Consider the following 16,443-nt stretch of genomic DNA (forward strand, 5'->3'; position numbering starts at 1 on the left):
CAAGGCCAGCTTCTCTTGCAACATTTCTCATGGTACTCCTAATATTGCCCATACAAAGCAAGGGGAGGAGGAGGGGAAGGTGCTGCCCCTTGCCAAACCACCCCCTTCTCAACATTGATTCAGGCCAGGCCCAGTACTAGTCTCCCACTGCCTCTCCACCATTCCACACTCAGAAGAGTTCTCCTGCACTTCACCGGGAAGGAGTTGGAAAAAGCAACAGAGAGACACCATCTGAGCTAACACTGCAGTGAAGGAGCTTCCCTCACACCTGCTGTTCTTTTGCCCAGAGACAGTGCTCAGTTCATAAGTTGATTGTTAAAAAATTTTGACCTAGCAGTGGGGCATAGATCGTAGTAATGGATAGCTCTGTGGTTCCTTACAGTAATGAGATGATTATGATGCTTTAACTTTAATCCTCCGATACAAATTATGCTCAGTTCTGCATTTCACCTACGAATAATAACATGGGTATGAGAAAAAAAACGAAAACAAACCAGTGTGTGGAGCAAATTGATGTCAAATTCCTAAGCACATCATTTTTTTAAATGGTTTCTTGGATGAAAATGGTAAAGATCTATCTAAAATGTTTAATGGACAGTTTGCTTTAATCAGGGCCTAATGCAACTATGAAGTATATAGGGGAAGCATTGTGCAGTTACATCCATTCCCCATCACATGACCTTGAGCACATTCAAAACTGAGCAGTACTACTGAAAGGCTTAGTACACCCACGCCTATGCAGCAAAATCTGAGGCCAGCACTGCACTTGGCAGTTCATCACTGACACGTAGTCTGCACAAGCAGACACAACTATTTAAAATAGCTTTCCTTTATCAAAATGCTGACATACAGCTAGGCAAAGTTGCGTATAGTCTCTAAAAGTACAAAGGAAAAATGTGACTATTTCCCAGTATTCATACAAGACATAAACCATGATGATGATAATGATACTCTTTTCTTAAAAGATACTCTCAGTATCTTTCACTGCATTTACTTTTTGACCAACGTTTCTTAATTTGGGAAGTGAACAAAAGAGTGTAGCCAAAGATATTGTGTGCAATTAATTTAATAGCACTGTAGAATTGCAAATCCACTCCTTCAGAACATGAGTAATCAATATATTTCCTGAACCAAGGAGAAATCTATGAGCTCCCGTAAAACAAAATCTTCCACAGAAGCAAGTTTAAAAGGAGAACACTTTACATATTTAAGACTGTTGTTGTTAAAGATCTGTTTCAGTAAATTGAAAAAAAAAGAGAAGCTAGTATTATGGTCATAAAATAAAAAGTATTTCTTTACAACAACTATAGCAACCATTCCCTGAGAATTAAGAATCAGCAACAACTTTTTCTGTTACAATGCAGAAATGTTACAGCACGTTCCCTCCATTCAAAGATCAAGCAGGAAGATTAAAGGCCACAATTTTTATTTACTCTGTGCATCTTCTGGGTCCACTCGTTTTTCAAGAGAATTAAATCCAGACACAGCAACCCTCAGCACTGACGCTAATCAGGACACGAGGGGAGAGAAGGTAGTTTAGAAAAGGTTTAATCCACATGTTGAGTGTGTGTGGTCAGAATTCCTGCCCCTGCTGTGCTAGGTTTTCTACATTTGACCTTCCATTGATAGGCTATGGCAGCATTTAGAATGTCCTTCTCCCTCAATCCCTCCCCCCAGAAACATGCATATAAAATACATACTCCCACCAAAATGTTCCACTCACTCAGACAAGTAAGTGGCAATCTAAGCAGAAAAAAAGAGATAAAGCAGAAGGGTGGAGTAACTATTAAAGCTGAAATAATCAATTTTAATGCCTAAAATTAGATTTTATGGTCCACGATATTGCTGAAAGCTGTATGCAGCACAGCTTTATCGTTGCATCATTCCTCAGCACACATAATTAAAGCACAGTAAATATATGGAATTTGGTGCAGCACACTGTCACAAAAAAACAAAAATAAAAAAAACCCCAAAACCCTACTTTTTCATTCAGCTTGAGAAGATGGCATTCTGGAGTCAGTTTGCAGTGACCCAGAAAAATCTTAGATCCTACCAGGTTCCAGATTCTCATGTTGCAGAAGAGGGTTTCTTAGTCTTGCCCTAACACCAAATCAATACATGCTCATCTCCCTGTGGCTACATGCTCCAAAACAGCACAATCAGTCTTTCCTTGCAACTTGCAGGTCTTAGCTCTTCTGAATTCTTTCACTTCTTCAACGCATCCAGTAGATCTGGCAGTGTCTGCTGTTGCTTGATATACGAGTGGTACAGCCCAGAAATGTACAGCAATTCATTAACAGAAGACTATGAAAGCCTGACCAGAGATCTGCAAAGACCTGACCTGCAGTCTTTTGATGGTAAAGCTTGTTGATATGGGGTAACAGCAGAAGGGAGACAGCTTTAAGGTAAAATAAAAAAAAGAAAACAAAACACCCAAATAAAAAACCCCAACGCCAAACCCAAAAAGCTAGCAGGAAACCGAGAGAGAAGCCTCACGCAGCTGGATCCCGAAAGAGTATTCAAAGGAGACTGGAGAGGCGTAAAACCTGAACATCTCTACTTGCCCCAGAAAAACTCAGATAAAAATACCAGCATGTGAGCTGAGGAGTCAAAGTACTCAACATACCCATAACATGTTTGGCTTATTCTTCTAAGTGCAATAGCTTGCCCATGCTGGATCTGCTTGCTATGCTTATACCATGCAGTTACTCTGCACGTATGTAGGTTCAACTGGTCTGGACATCAGCTTTCACTTTGGCCAGGCTGTCAGAGCTCCAGAAACACTGAATATATGGCCACATTCCTCTTCTACCTCTTGGAAAAACTTTCTAAGTGAAAACAGAAGACAAGTCCAATAGGAGAGCTGGTTGCCTGATCTCTAAATCCTGAGGATTGTGACGCAATTGGTGTTGTCTGTATTTCATTTTTTCCTAAGCGTTTTCTCTAATATCAGACTATCTTTCTACATGACTTCATCAACTGTTTTACTCAAGGACATCTAACTGAAAAAACATATTAAACTAATCTTTATTATCTTTGTGAAGTGGCAATCAAAATGGTCAAATGAATCAGCTGGCTATAAAGTATGACATTTACTGTCTATCAAGAGTATTCATCATATTGCACAAGAACATAATGCAAAGTGAGCCACAGCAAAACATATAAATATAAATGCATCCAAGTGGTACAAACCTCAGTTGACTTTACAGTACTTTACAGTGAAAAGATGCTCTTTTCCTCTTCTTTTCTACAGCGACATTATCTCAAAATACACTGCCAGTTACTTTTATTCTTTGTAAGGATCAAGAGGATTCAGGCTTCTGCTCTCATTAGCCAGACAGATCACAAAACTGTGTTGGTGATCCTGCTCTAAAGACACCAGCTTGTATCTGCTATGGTAACTCTTCAGCCATTCAGTAGCTGTTGAACGTTTTACTGGTACAGTAAACCAAGCCCTAAAATCTCCACGTGCTTAAGTGCATAACATTCTGTTCAGACAGAGTTTTACCTAAACAGAGACACTAAGATTAGTGACACAGTTGACAATTCAGCACAAGTCTGGTCATGGGGGAAGACAGAAAGGTTCCTGGTGGGTCCAATCCACTTTTTCTCTAGACAGGAACTGCCAGACACGATGGAGTATAGATCTTGACTAGTTCATCCCAAGCACAGTCCACCACCTACAAAGCAAACAAAATCTATTTAGATCCTTTATATGTGTCATCTCCACAAAACCAGAAGGAACTTACAAGAAATTAATGCATATTGTGGAGTTAATGCTGATTTACAATTCTTCAAAATTATATAATAATGCAATTTGGTTTGGTTTTTAAAGCTTTGTCTTAACTTTACTGAGATGCATAAAAATTAAGAATCTCCTATTTTTCATACTCTCCATGAGGAAAGCGGGGAACCTTTGGGCCTCAAGTGATTGGTCCAAATAGTCTCAAGAATATAACTGAGAATGAAATGAAGGACGCACAAAAGTCCAGACCTTGTGGTGTTTCTTCTCTTTGCAGGGTCTCAGGACCCTTTATGACGATAGTTAAACACTTAATGACCAAATCTGAACGACTTTCTTATATTTCCAGGTATGGGAAATTCTTATACACCTTTTCCTAATGGAGAGCTGAGGAATGGAAAAAGAAATTGACCAAAATGATGGAGAAGTTTCTTGAAGAATTAAGCCAGAACTTCAGTTTCACACAGATAAGCTGTGAGATGACTGTATTGTCTTTTGTTGAGAAGAGAGACTGTCTATTTGCTGAGCGTTGAGAATCGGGGGTAGTGGTATTGCTTCAAGCAGTCCCTAGACCCCAACAGTCTGGTAAGAAGTGATGCCACTTCTGTCAGTGGCACCTTATAAACCCAGCAGCTGATTCCAATATAACTGAAACTTTTTTGAATTGCAAGTCCCAAGTTCTATTCTAAATGCAGGCTTGAACCTAAAAATCACAAAACCAGAAGGTTAACCTAATTCTACAGTATTAAAAGATTTTCACAAGTAAGATTTCACAGAAGGCAGCTACAGAAAGCTTTAGGTTTGAAAAGCATCTGATAATGCACTTTAGAGTCTGTAACACAGTGAAAGGGTTAACCACACTGACAATTACTCAAGTAGATGACCTGTAATATACATTCACAAAATATTGTGGGAGACAAGAACTAAGGCAAAGGGAAGAAGAAAGAGGAGAGCTAAAGAGAAAAAGCTGATGAGCCCCACAAACATATGCCAGTAAATCTGGCTGAATCCATCTTGCATTATCTTTATGTCCTTTCCAGTTGGGATCACAAAGAATACAGTATTGGATCCTCTGCACAACAAGCTTCCTTCTGCTGCAGACTACAATTCCTGTTCTCTTCTAGAGCCAGAACGAACAGCTGCACACTAAAAATTTGGAAATCCAACTTCAATATTTGATTTCAGGCTATAATTAGCCCATTTTGTGTTTACTATACTGCACTATTATTCATTTTTATTGCTTCCTTAGCTGCTTCTACTTAGTTATTTGAAGTGCTTTCCATATACATCTAAATGGATCAAAAAATCTCTTGACAACGTGTCTGCCTATTCATACAACATAATAGAGCTTTGTGTAATATAATGTTCTGCTGCATTGCAGTTCCCCAAATCATACCAAAAAGAAAATCTGAGTTCTCCACTAAACACTGTGTAGAAACTGGCAATCACATAAAAGCACAGTTTTTTTTAATACTCTCTACAGCTCTGGATCAGTATTTGTATTTCTACAGGCAACACTTTCCACTTTCATAAAACCCCAAGAAACAGAGATAACATTCAGAAAAAAATCCCATGGGAATTCCCACCTGTTATCAATGTAATTAGCATCCTTGAAGTAGCCTCTGAACAAATATAGTTACAGAACTGTTTAATCTAGCAACACTAAAAATAAACAGGGGATATTAAAAGGGAGTTTGAAAAGGATCGCTTGCAGTAATTTGCCCAACTCATTGACTTAATGATGGTACATGAAAGATGACAACATAACCAGCAAACAAAAGGAAACTAAAAGCTACAGCAAATAACAGTTTATCAAGTTCTCCTGTGCGGCAGGAAGTCTATAATGGAACACTGATACCAGAAACCTTGATGAGAACACACATGCAGAGAACCGCAAACAGATATGTATGGGAAACTGGGACACCGCAGCACAGAACAGCATTACAAAATGCAGTAACATTTCCATTTCTCTGTAGTACTTTCTCCAAAATACAGCCAAGACTGTAAGAGAAAGAGGACGACTGTAAGTGAACAGCACAGCAGCCGGCATTAGCTGATGGACAGCTGCTACCTGCCCCTTTGCAGTATCTCATAGATTATCACTGCGCCAGATACAAATGACTAAAATGAACTCTGGCAGAAAGAGAAGTGCCTGTTCATGCAGCTACTGCATCAGTTTGCAAAATGTCTTCTCCTTTCATTTTGCCTTTTTTGTTACGACCTGTCCTATACAATGGTCTTAAGACCATTGTATGCCTTTCCCCATAAAAGGGGAACATAGGATATTGAAAATAAGCGTTTTAAAAGCATCTAGAAATATCAGTTCTCATGTGACATATGACCATTTTAAATATCCACTTTAAAGCACTTTAGCCATATATTTTTTTAAGAAACAGAATGCTACTTAATTTAAATATTAAAATAGCAGCAGGAATTCCACTGGGATGAGGGCTGATCCAGCACACCACAATAAATAAATATGGCATAAAAAAACCCACAAGTTCCTAAAGTTTTTGTTTTGATTAATAAAATGACATTACTAACAGGCAAAGACAATCCTGTGGAAGGATGAAGGACAAGGGAAAAGTGAAAACAGACTTGCATATTACTTGCATACTTGATAAGAGTCCTCGCCATTAGGAACATGAAGGCATGCAGCTTTGTCTTTCTATGAAAATGTCCACTGTCTTGGGGCCAATTTTTACTCTCAGATTGAAACAAATCTCACTGGTTTCAGTATTAAGAGCGTACATGATTTAAACCTTTTTTCTTCTTTTTAAGCTGACAGTGCAAACAGAGTAGAAGACAGTTTATTTCAGCTGCAAAGAACTATATAAATTATAATATCTTTATACTAATGAATATTTTGGACACCCATATGCCATGCAATTTCCATTATCATTTATGAATACTAAATTGTTCTTCTAACTATAGAATAAAATTCTACTATAACAACTTTCAAGTATCAGAAATTGCAGGGAAAAGGAGAATAACTAGAACTGTAAACCAGGAAAATTCTACCTCATGCTGACTGGTAAATCACATCAAGAAATAATGTAAATAGGAAAAGCATACTAAACCTGGTGATTTTAAGTATACCTAAAGCTACATGGGACAGAGGCAGTCTAACAAAATTATATTTACTACTTGTCTCTAATGCTTTTATTGTAGTAGCAAAGTTACAGTACTAGTATATATGCTAAGGGTACTGTACTGTTATCACTGCAGAATAAATATCTTGCCAAGTTATCTGCCAGTAGAGATTTAAGCAAGTCTATTTGAAGCACATAAAATGGAGATTACTGTACTTCCTTTCAAGTAAAGCCAAAGAGCAAGCAAACAAAAAAATGCAGTCACCACAGAAAGCTGATTGCTTGACTAGAAATTCCTATTTTAACTCAAATGAAACAGCTATCCTGTATTTTATTGAAGTGTTTATCCTTGTCTCAGAGTATAACAATGTTTCCCACCAATTGATTTAGTATTGATATCCATCCATTTATCAAAGCCATTTCCATTGACTCACTAACTGATTTACTCCTCTGACAGGCGCTCTGTTTCTTATTCATCACAATCATCTTGCTTTGCTATAGACTGAGGCTTTGCCAGCACCCACGGGCAATCTGTTCGGTCTAGTACAATTACCTGCATGACATTCTGCCTCTTTACTGTTCAGAAGAAAGCAAGAGAAAGCTCCCAAGTCAACAGCTAACTTTTTTTTTTCAATATTTGAAGGTGTAATAACCCCCCAAGCCCTAACCAAGATTAAACACATTCAAAAGAATAACTAAAAACTTTGAGTTCAGTAGTTCCTTTATGAAGGGGATTAATCAGAAAATACAGCCCTCTCTAGATTAGTAGTTCCAGAAGTATCTTCGTGCCATTCACCTTCCAGAGTGCTCATAATAAATCACTGGATAATACGCAAAACGTGTCTGAGAGTGACCTACTCTCCTCCACCCCATCCCACTTTCAAATAAAACTAATTAAGACCTGTATTTTTTTCTGTAAAAGAGACAACAGGAAAAGTATTCAGTTCTTCTCCCCCGTTCCTCTTGTAGTTTCTTATCTTCTGTGTCATTTCATACAGAATTTAATGGTATATCTATATCATTCTTAGGTATTTTTGAGGGGTCCCGAGCATTCTTTGTGTGTGGGCTGGAGATTAAGTGGAGATAAAGCAAGCTATTAGGTTTGCTACTCATCAAATTACTTTCACAGGTGATCATTAAAACTGATTAGTTAAGCGCATAATGGATCACATACGAGTTTTAAATGCATTGAATACCTATCCAAACCACTTGTATGGCCTTTTGTTTGGTCAACAGTTGTGGGGCTGAACTGCACACAATGACTACCTTTACAAGAGAGTGAAAGTGATGACAGTTTGTAAATAACCACTTTTTTATTTTCAGTGTGCGATAACACCATTTTTAAATTTACTTTTGAAAAAACACACATTGGTTTTATTATTTCCAGTAAAAACAAACCCTGGACCAGAAGTTCTTACTAAGATCTAGGTTCAAACTACAGTTATCAGAAACAGATGTTCCAAATACTGCTTAAAAAATGTGTTTCTTAAGGAAAGAAAAGATAAAAGACTCAAGGGGCATTATTCTTCAGATTGCAAAGATATCTCACAAAGAACTGATCTAAAGAACATGGAGCTGTCCCAGAATTTATTTTGTTGCTCTGACATGAGCAACAGGAAGACAACTTGGTAGTCATGCTACGTATTTCTATGAGTATGGATTTCATCAGTAAGATGCAAAGGAAATTGAGATACAAGTTGCAGGTTAGAGAGAAATCCTTGGAATCTCCACAAAATTTACAGCAATTCCTCTGTACTTTATAAAAAGGGGAAAGACATCTCCCCAGCCTTTCAAGAACTGTTTTTAATCAGTAAAGTAAATCATAAGCTCTGTAGAAGATACATTGGAACTGCAAAATGCCTTTCTGTGCTGATACTGACCTTGGTGACCCCAAATGCAGGCAATGTACATGCAGTGAAACTGTTTTCTAATGACTCTATTCAATTGTCAAATTCATCCTTAAGTCAGAGTTAGTCTAAGTTATTTCCTTTTGGGATATAATCACAGATAATCATAAACCAAATAATGTTTTCAGTAACAGCTGCAAAATCCTGTTGTCTTCCATTGAGTTTTACTAGTGCAATTCACTGGGAATTCTCAAACAGATTTATTGATTGTGCAGAAAATAAACAGAATTCACTACATTGACTAAAAGATGAGGCTCACTAAAGTAGGAAGTATTTTGTAGGCCACAATCAAATACAAAGCACAAGCAATGCATTTCTTGAGTAAGAAACTGCTGCCTCCCACCTCTTCCCAGTACTTCAGAATCAAAATTGAAGTGCATTTTCCATTCTGTACACTTGCAGCTTTTACAGAATTGTGATGTCTGACAGCAACCTTCCTAAACAGCTTAGTATGAGACTTCCTCTGATATTGGCAGAAAGTGACCATTAGTCATGAATTAGTTTTGACTTACACAATGAAAGTTTAATTTTAACAGTTTGGGAAAGATACAATAAGCACCAGGAAGAAATGTCACCTCCTTCCCTCCTCCAATTCTGCAAAGGAGTTCAAATTGGTTTAACATTTGCAGCTGGTTAACTTTGATCTTTCCATGCAATAATCCACTCTGAAATTAAGTCAGTAGGATCTCAAAGGATCACTAACTGTGTAACTTTAGTAGCATCCTGAAGAAGGACCATAAGGAGACACTAAAATGAAGTACAGAGAGAGATATAATTACAGCAGTGTGATAGCCACAACAGCTGGGTGGAACCTATCAGTTCCTTGGCAATTAGGTGTAAAAGGTAACAGCAAGTGATCAAAAGAAAAAAAGCAAAGGAAGTCTCTGTTTTTCTGTACACTTCCGCAAGATGTGACCACTTTTATGTGAAAGTCAACATTTCTGGGCCTGTTGAGGGTGTACAATTAATTTAAATTAACGGCAAAATACACAGCAAAACAGCATCACTAAAGACATCTGCATTTATATTTGGCTCTACTGGTTAAGCCATCCTCAGCAGCCCCTCTCCTGTCCACTCCCCTGCTGGCTGTGCTGGCATAGCTAATGCAGTATACTGCAAAAGCTGAGCATATCTGTAAACTGCACAAGCAGAATAAACCTGCAAATTGAAATTTGACAGATGATCAAAATTTTTTCCATAAAGATGGAAGAATTTAGAACTAGATTTCAGTTGTTTTCAGGGGATGCAGCTAAGTGTATACAGTTTGGCTATGACCTCCCTCCAACTAGTAAGAAATTACAGCTTTCTTAAAATTTTAATGTTAGTGATACTGATGCCATAAGAAAACTCATGATACCGTCAGTACAGCAGCATTTCATGGGATCAACAGACTGATGCTACAAGGCAGGCATCTCTGCTCAGTTCTATCTGCCTCTGGCATGGCACAACATGCTGGTGATACCCCACAGCTTTAGGAAGAAGGTGGTACAGGTTCAGGGAAGCTGGATCACAAAGACAGTGTAACACAGAGCATAAGACTGGTTTCATGGGTACTTGCACTGGTATTACCACTGTCTCTATATTATCTGGTATTGTGTGTGTGTATTGCTGTATTGCCCCTCACCATCTCCAAATGCAATATAGAATAACAGAGGCCAGGCCCTTTCTTGCACTGGATACATCCCAGAGCTCCAGGTGCTTTGAAGAAATAAGAGAAACCTGTTTTATGTGAACTAATCTACTTACACAAGGAGGTACAGGCACATGGAGGGCTCGAGAAAACAAGTTTGTCTCCCAGACTATGTTGACACAAACAGCTATTTAGACAGCTAGCTACCCATTTGTAGTATAATTACTATCCAAACACACACAACCACAGTAAAAGAGAATCGTAAATGATCAATATTCGTGTTAGTTATTCTAAAACCTAGACTTTAACATGCATTCAGATAACAGACAATTTTGGACTAGAGAACTGACATTTGGTTTATCCTTATTTGGTACAGAACAGTTTCCAAAGTTTCCTCAGTATTGTTGAAGTCCTGTTCTAACTTGGCACGTCATAGATGTCTAATCTGCTCTTCATGTGTCAAGTGTTCTAAGCCACTACACTACTTGCCATCACTTCCATTGACAATCACATATCCTTGCAATTTAGGAATAGCAGCATTGTTTGTAACATAAAAGTAGAGAGAAATGGAAAGATTCCTTTTCTGTTTCCATTAGATACTTCATCACAGTCCTAGCAATAAGATAGAAAGCGTGGCTCAGTGAAAAACATTATTTTATACTTTCCATTGACTGCTTTACAGAGATCAGAACAGACGTGAGGTGTAGGCTGAAAAAGGTCATCAAATAAAATTCAGACCTTTGTTTTTTCTTACATTCGTGTTGAGCAAAATACAGCTTTAGAACTACAACAGAAAGGGTTTGGTATTTTTTGTCCATCACTCAAAAGAAATTCATGGTACGTTTGTATTTTCTATTCTCTACATACTTATTAAAATAATTTCAGAATCAAGACAAGAAGTGGGGAATGTTCAGTTATCTGTATTTTTCATCCATGTCATTGACGGATTGCCTAAAAGACATTTAAAATCAGTTCATGACTGCCATATAACATTCGACCCACAACAGAAGAAAAAGGCTGCTTTTAAATAAAGCTGCACAAATAATACCAAAATAAGTTACATTCATGCTTAGATGTTATAGGTAAGCACAGCAAAATCCCACTAAAAGCTAGGCTTAAAGGAGTGTTATACTTTTAATTCATCAGAACATTCACAGATCACATACAGGGAAAGTAAGTATCAGAAGAAAAATAAGAAACCCAATGAGCTACAGAGTATAATTCCAGTATATGGTCTAGCATTATCAGCCCCTAGCGAGGAATGCCATATATCTGATTACCATTTTCATATTCTCTACATAACTATCTAGTGTATATGGAAAGGAGCAAGCTTTAATTGTTTTTCTTATCCCAAAATTTTGGAAAGAACTAGCATGTCTGGTCTAAAAAATTGCATACTCTTAATACTGCTGACAGGGTAAATGGATTTGTTCAGTTCTGAATACTGTACACCATTACAAATTTAAAAGATATTTGGCGCTTAGGGTCTTGTCACTGTTCTTGTGTGTATCAAAGATACTTTGGCTGAAAGCTGGAGTTGGGAGTATTTTCTCCTAGGCAACCTGCCTTGCAAGCTCTCACATCAGCACTTGCCAATTTAACAGAGAAATGCCCCGAGTATCATGAGGGCCATTTCTGTTAACGCTCTGCATTGTAAAAGACCCATTTTTTTCTATGCACCTGAATGTTTGTTTGTTAGCTGTCTGAAATGGCTGTGAACCTGACCCAACATTATGGTGGGAAAAAAACTCCAAACCGAGCAACAGTTGATTTTATTAAAATGCAAAGCTTTCAACAAACACTCACTTTATGTAGAGGCAGATGCTCCAGAATCAGTATCAGAATCTTATTTAAGCACAAAGGAGTTTTCTGTTTTATCTAAATCCTACTTACCTTCATGACCTGGGACCCAATCCTTATGGCCACATCCCTCTCCCACATGCTGCCTCCCCTTACCAGGATACTGTACAAGCAGCAGCTTGCCTGCATGTACCTACTCTCTGTCTATGGATTCTGTTCAAAGCTTGAACAGTTCCACAGGAATGTCTTGCAATTCCTAGATCAGATCACAGCAACTATTTCAAACACTTTTGGAAAGTAGATGGCTTTTTTCCTTGAAATGTAAAAGCTACTTTAAAAATGCTTAAGTTCATTGGACAAAGCCAAAGAAAGTATCATCTGGCTAGACAACAAATATATCATTAAGAACGTAAGCAAAGGTTAATGACCAGAATGGTACTTAATTTGACTATAAATGAATAGCTTGTCCATTATGAATAAAATACAGTGCATGCATGGAGGAGGAGAAGCAGTTCAAATCTCAAGTCATAACTCCTTATAAAGCACACAATGAAAATCACAAATCATACAAATGCACGTAGAACAACAATGAACGGGGATCACTATCAGGTCTCGATAGAGAGAAGACATGAAGGAAGCTACACACTGGGATAAGCAACAGAAAATTCAAGCAAATAGTCTGTGTTGAATTGATCTAGAAGCTAGGGAAAGGTTGCAAGTGCGCATACCGGAAGCAACCATTCAGTAAGTGTTCATAGAATCACGGAACGGTTTGGGTTGGAAAGGGACCTTGAAGAACATCTAGTTCCAACCCCCCACCATAGGCAGGGACACTTTCCACTAGACCAGGTTGCTCAAAGCCCCGTTCAGCCTGACCTTGAACACTTCCAGGGATGGGGCATCCACAACTTCTTTGGGCAACCCCTTCCAGTGCCTCACCACCCTCACAGTGAATTTCCTCCTTACAGCTAATCTAAACCTCCCTTTTTCAGCTTAAAGCCGTTCCCCCTTGTCCTATCCCTACATACATGCCCTTGTGAAAGGTCCCTCCCCAGCTTTCCTGTAGCCCCCCTTTAGGCACAGGCAGGCTGCTATAAGGTCCCCCCAGAGCCTTCTATTCTCCAGGCTGAACAACCCCAGCTCTCTCAGCCTGTCTTCATAGGAGAGGGGCTACAGCCCTCTGATCATCTTTGCAGCCTTCCTCTGGACTGCCTCCAGCAGGTCCATGTCCTCCTTACACTGGGGTCCCCAGAGCTGGACGCAGCACTCCAGGTGGGGTCTCACGAGAGTGGAGTAGAGGGGGAGAATCGCCTCCCTTGGTCTGCTGGCCACACTCCTGTTGATGCAGCCCAGCACATGTTTGGCTTCCTGGGCTGCAAGCGCATGTTGCCAGGTCATGCTGAGCTTCTCGCCAACCAACACCGCCAAGTCCTTCTCCTCAGGGCTGCTCTCAATCCTTTCTCTACCCAGTCTGTAATTGTGCTTCGGATTGCCCTGACCCACTATTCACGTCATCAACAAAGACATTAAACAGCACTGATCCCAATAATAACCCCTGAGGAATGCCACTTGACACTCGCCTCCACTCGAACATCAAGCCGTTGACTGCAACTCTTTGATGCGACCATCCAGACAATTCCTTATCCACTAAGTGGTCCATCCATCACATCCATGTCTTTCCAGTTTAAAGACAAGGATGTTGTGCAGGACAGCGTCAGATATATTGCACAGGTCCAGATAGATGGTATCAGCTGCTCTTCCCTTATCCACCAACATACACTGTAACCCCGTCGTAGAAGGCCACCAAATTTGTCAGGACCGATTTGCCCTTAGTGAAGCCATGCTGGTTGTCACAAGTCACTTCCCTATTTTTGATGTGTCTTAGCATAGTTTCCAGGAGGATCTACTTCATGATCTTGCTGGGCACAGAGGTAAGGTTGACTTGCCTGTGGTTCCCCAGGTCCTCCTTCTTTCCGTTTTTAAAAACGGAGGTTACATTTTCCCTGTGTTCTGTAGTTACAGTTTAATTCTATCAGAAGTTTTTCAATTTATTTTAAAAATCAGAATGTTTACAGTTTGCATTGCTGTGATATCCAACTTTCACAATACATTAAATCAACTCAGTAGAAAAAAACAGAGGAATATTATATCTGTTGCAGATGCCAAGCTTCTGTCTGGAAAGCACATTGGCATGCAGTGTGTATGGATATGCACCCCAGATTTACAGATTTTGTGCATTAAGTCCAACATTGGACTTGTAGAATTTCTGTGTGGAAAAAAATACTTGGATGCATGAATGCCCTAATGTAGATGGGTATGTACACCATTATTTTACTTTTTCCAACATACAAGTGTATGTGCAGCTGTTCGCTTTCCTTTCATTATCTATCATCAATGAGCAGTTACTTGTTCCAAGAAGGGTAATCCATACATTGCAGCTACAAAAGAATATCCACATAGCAGCAACTCCCAAGTTTGACAGGTAAATCATACCAAAAAAAAAGTCATATCTAGCCAGTCAGTCAGAAACACCATCCACTGAGCCCCATTCTGTAACACACAGGGTGCTTCGCAACGGATTTATGATCAAGATGTGATCACAACCTCAATACAAAAGGAAGAAAAATCTTACTGCCTCATTCAGATCCATGGCAAAACCCACACCAGCTTCATGGAAAGCTGAACTGGGCTCAGAGTCTGCAGTGATATAGCACAGTAAGGCCCCAATGTACTACACTATGCTTGCTGCTTCCTCTGGACCTAATTCAGCCAGAATTGTAGCTATGCACTCACCTGGGACAAAGTTTTACTTCCCAGCAACTGGCCTTTAAGCTGTTCTTGCCCTGCCTTGATGAAAAATAACCTGAACCTTAAGAATTTTTTTTACAGCCTTACAAATTTCCCTATGTGGTTCACAGCACGGCCTCGTGAACAATTACCGCAGCACCTCTGAGGCAACAGAATGAAAGGAACAAGCAACCAGGCAGAAAACTCTTCAAGTTAGCATTTGGCTAGAATGGTTTCATATGCATTAAGCTAAGTATTTTGCCAAATGTACACCTTTCTCCTGTGTCTTTTATGAGTAGCAGAAATTATGATGGTCTTATTTGCTTTGTCCAATCAGAATTTCAATGCAGATGTTACAAGTCATTTTTATTTGGGGTAAAAAGATTATTTCACTGTGAATTAGAAAGGAATCTAGATGCAAATGATATCTGTGGCACTTTCAGTAGTGCACTAGTTATAGTTAACTTGGTGACAGTAATTTCTGTGTGAAAACCACAGGCTTTCTTGTTTTAAAGCAAATAATTACTTCAGTTTTTCTGCCTTTCTTGCCTGAAAAAACACTTCATACTACAAACAACAATCCTCTGTTTACAAACCAGAAATGATTGTAGCAACAGAAGCAGAGGAGAATCCTAGAACCACCAGAACATAAGTAAGTGTCCGTGATAAAACAGGTTCCATTCATTCCTGTCAACAGCTGAGGGGTTTAGAATTCTAACTACATATTAAGCCTCTTCTAGTACTCCAAATATTGTAACAAACCAGGCCTAGGTATCATGTGTGACACTACCAATGTTTAACTTGGATATAGAAAGCTCTGTATCTCAGATCATTCTAGGCCCTTCTCTATTAACTCTTCCTTCCGAAACAAAACTACCTCATTTTCCCTGAGCTCACTGTGGCTTCCAGCTATCTGATTTTGCAATTCTGTCTGTCCTGCCCTCCTCTCCCACCCAATGCAAGTAACTGATTTATAAATAAAAATGGACATGAAGCGAGGTTTATTTAATAAACATTCATCCAGACTCACTTCCAGAAGCTTTCTGCAATCTGGTGACTCTTATTCAGGATCTGAGTCCTGCAGTCCAGCCATGACCCCAATGGCTATAAATAGGCAAGTGAAAAGTAAATTCACCCCAGCCCTTACCTGACCACGGTTGTGAAGACTTAAATCCAGTCCACATGTAAATTCAGTATGATGCTCGACTGTTTCCAGCAAAGGGTTAGGCTTGGAAAAATCCCAGAATCTATAGAGAGAAGGAAGGAGGGAGGGAGGGAGAGAGAGAAGGGGGTGGGGGGGTGGGGAATCAAACAAACCACAATTAAAGTAATTGAAAGGCCATTTCAAAAATATAATGCAAGATATTGACAAATCTGTTGCTGCCAGGGTATTTAAAAAAGCAAACTCATCCACTTAGGAAACATAACAAATCATATTCCTGCAAAGCCATCTGCTGATTTGCATAAATTAAACCCCACTGGGCA

General features: G+C 39.1%; 1 protein-coding gene across 2 annotated transcripts in view; it reads right to left on the bottom strand.

Moving 5' to 3' along the window:
• Positions 1-1,050: 1,050 nt before the first annotated feature.
• Positions 1,051-16,443, bottom strand: part of PEX7 (peroxisomal biogenesis factor 7) — a 50,424-nt gene continuing 35,031 nt past the window's right edge. For both annotated transcript variants that reach the window (XM_040598067.1, XM_040598066.1), the window contains 2 exons: positions 16,106-16,205; positions 1,051-3,680 (listed from right to left, as the gene is read on the bottom strand). In XM_040598067.1, coding sequence (XP_040454001.1) covers positions 3,612-3,680; positions 16,106-16,205 — 169 coding nt within the window. In that variant the 3' untranslated portion in view covers positions 1,051-3,611. The remainder of the gene's footprint in view (positions 3,681-16,105; positions 16,206-16,443) is intronic.

This window comes from Falco naumanni, chromosome 6 (assembly GCF_017639655.2).
Source record: "Falco naumanni isolate bFalNau1 chromosome 6, bFalNau1.pat, whole genome shotgun sequence".
NCBI lineage: Eukaryota > Metazoa > Chordata > Aves > Falconiformes > Falconidae > Falco > Falco naumanni.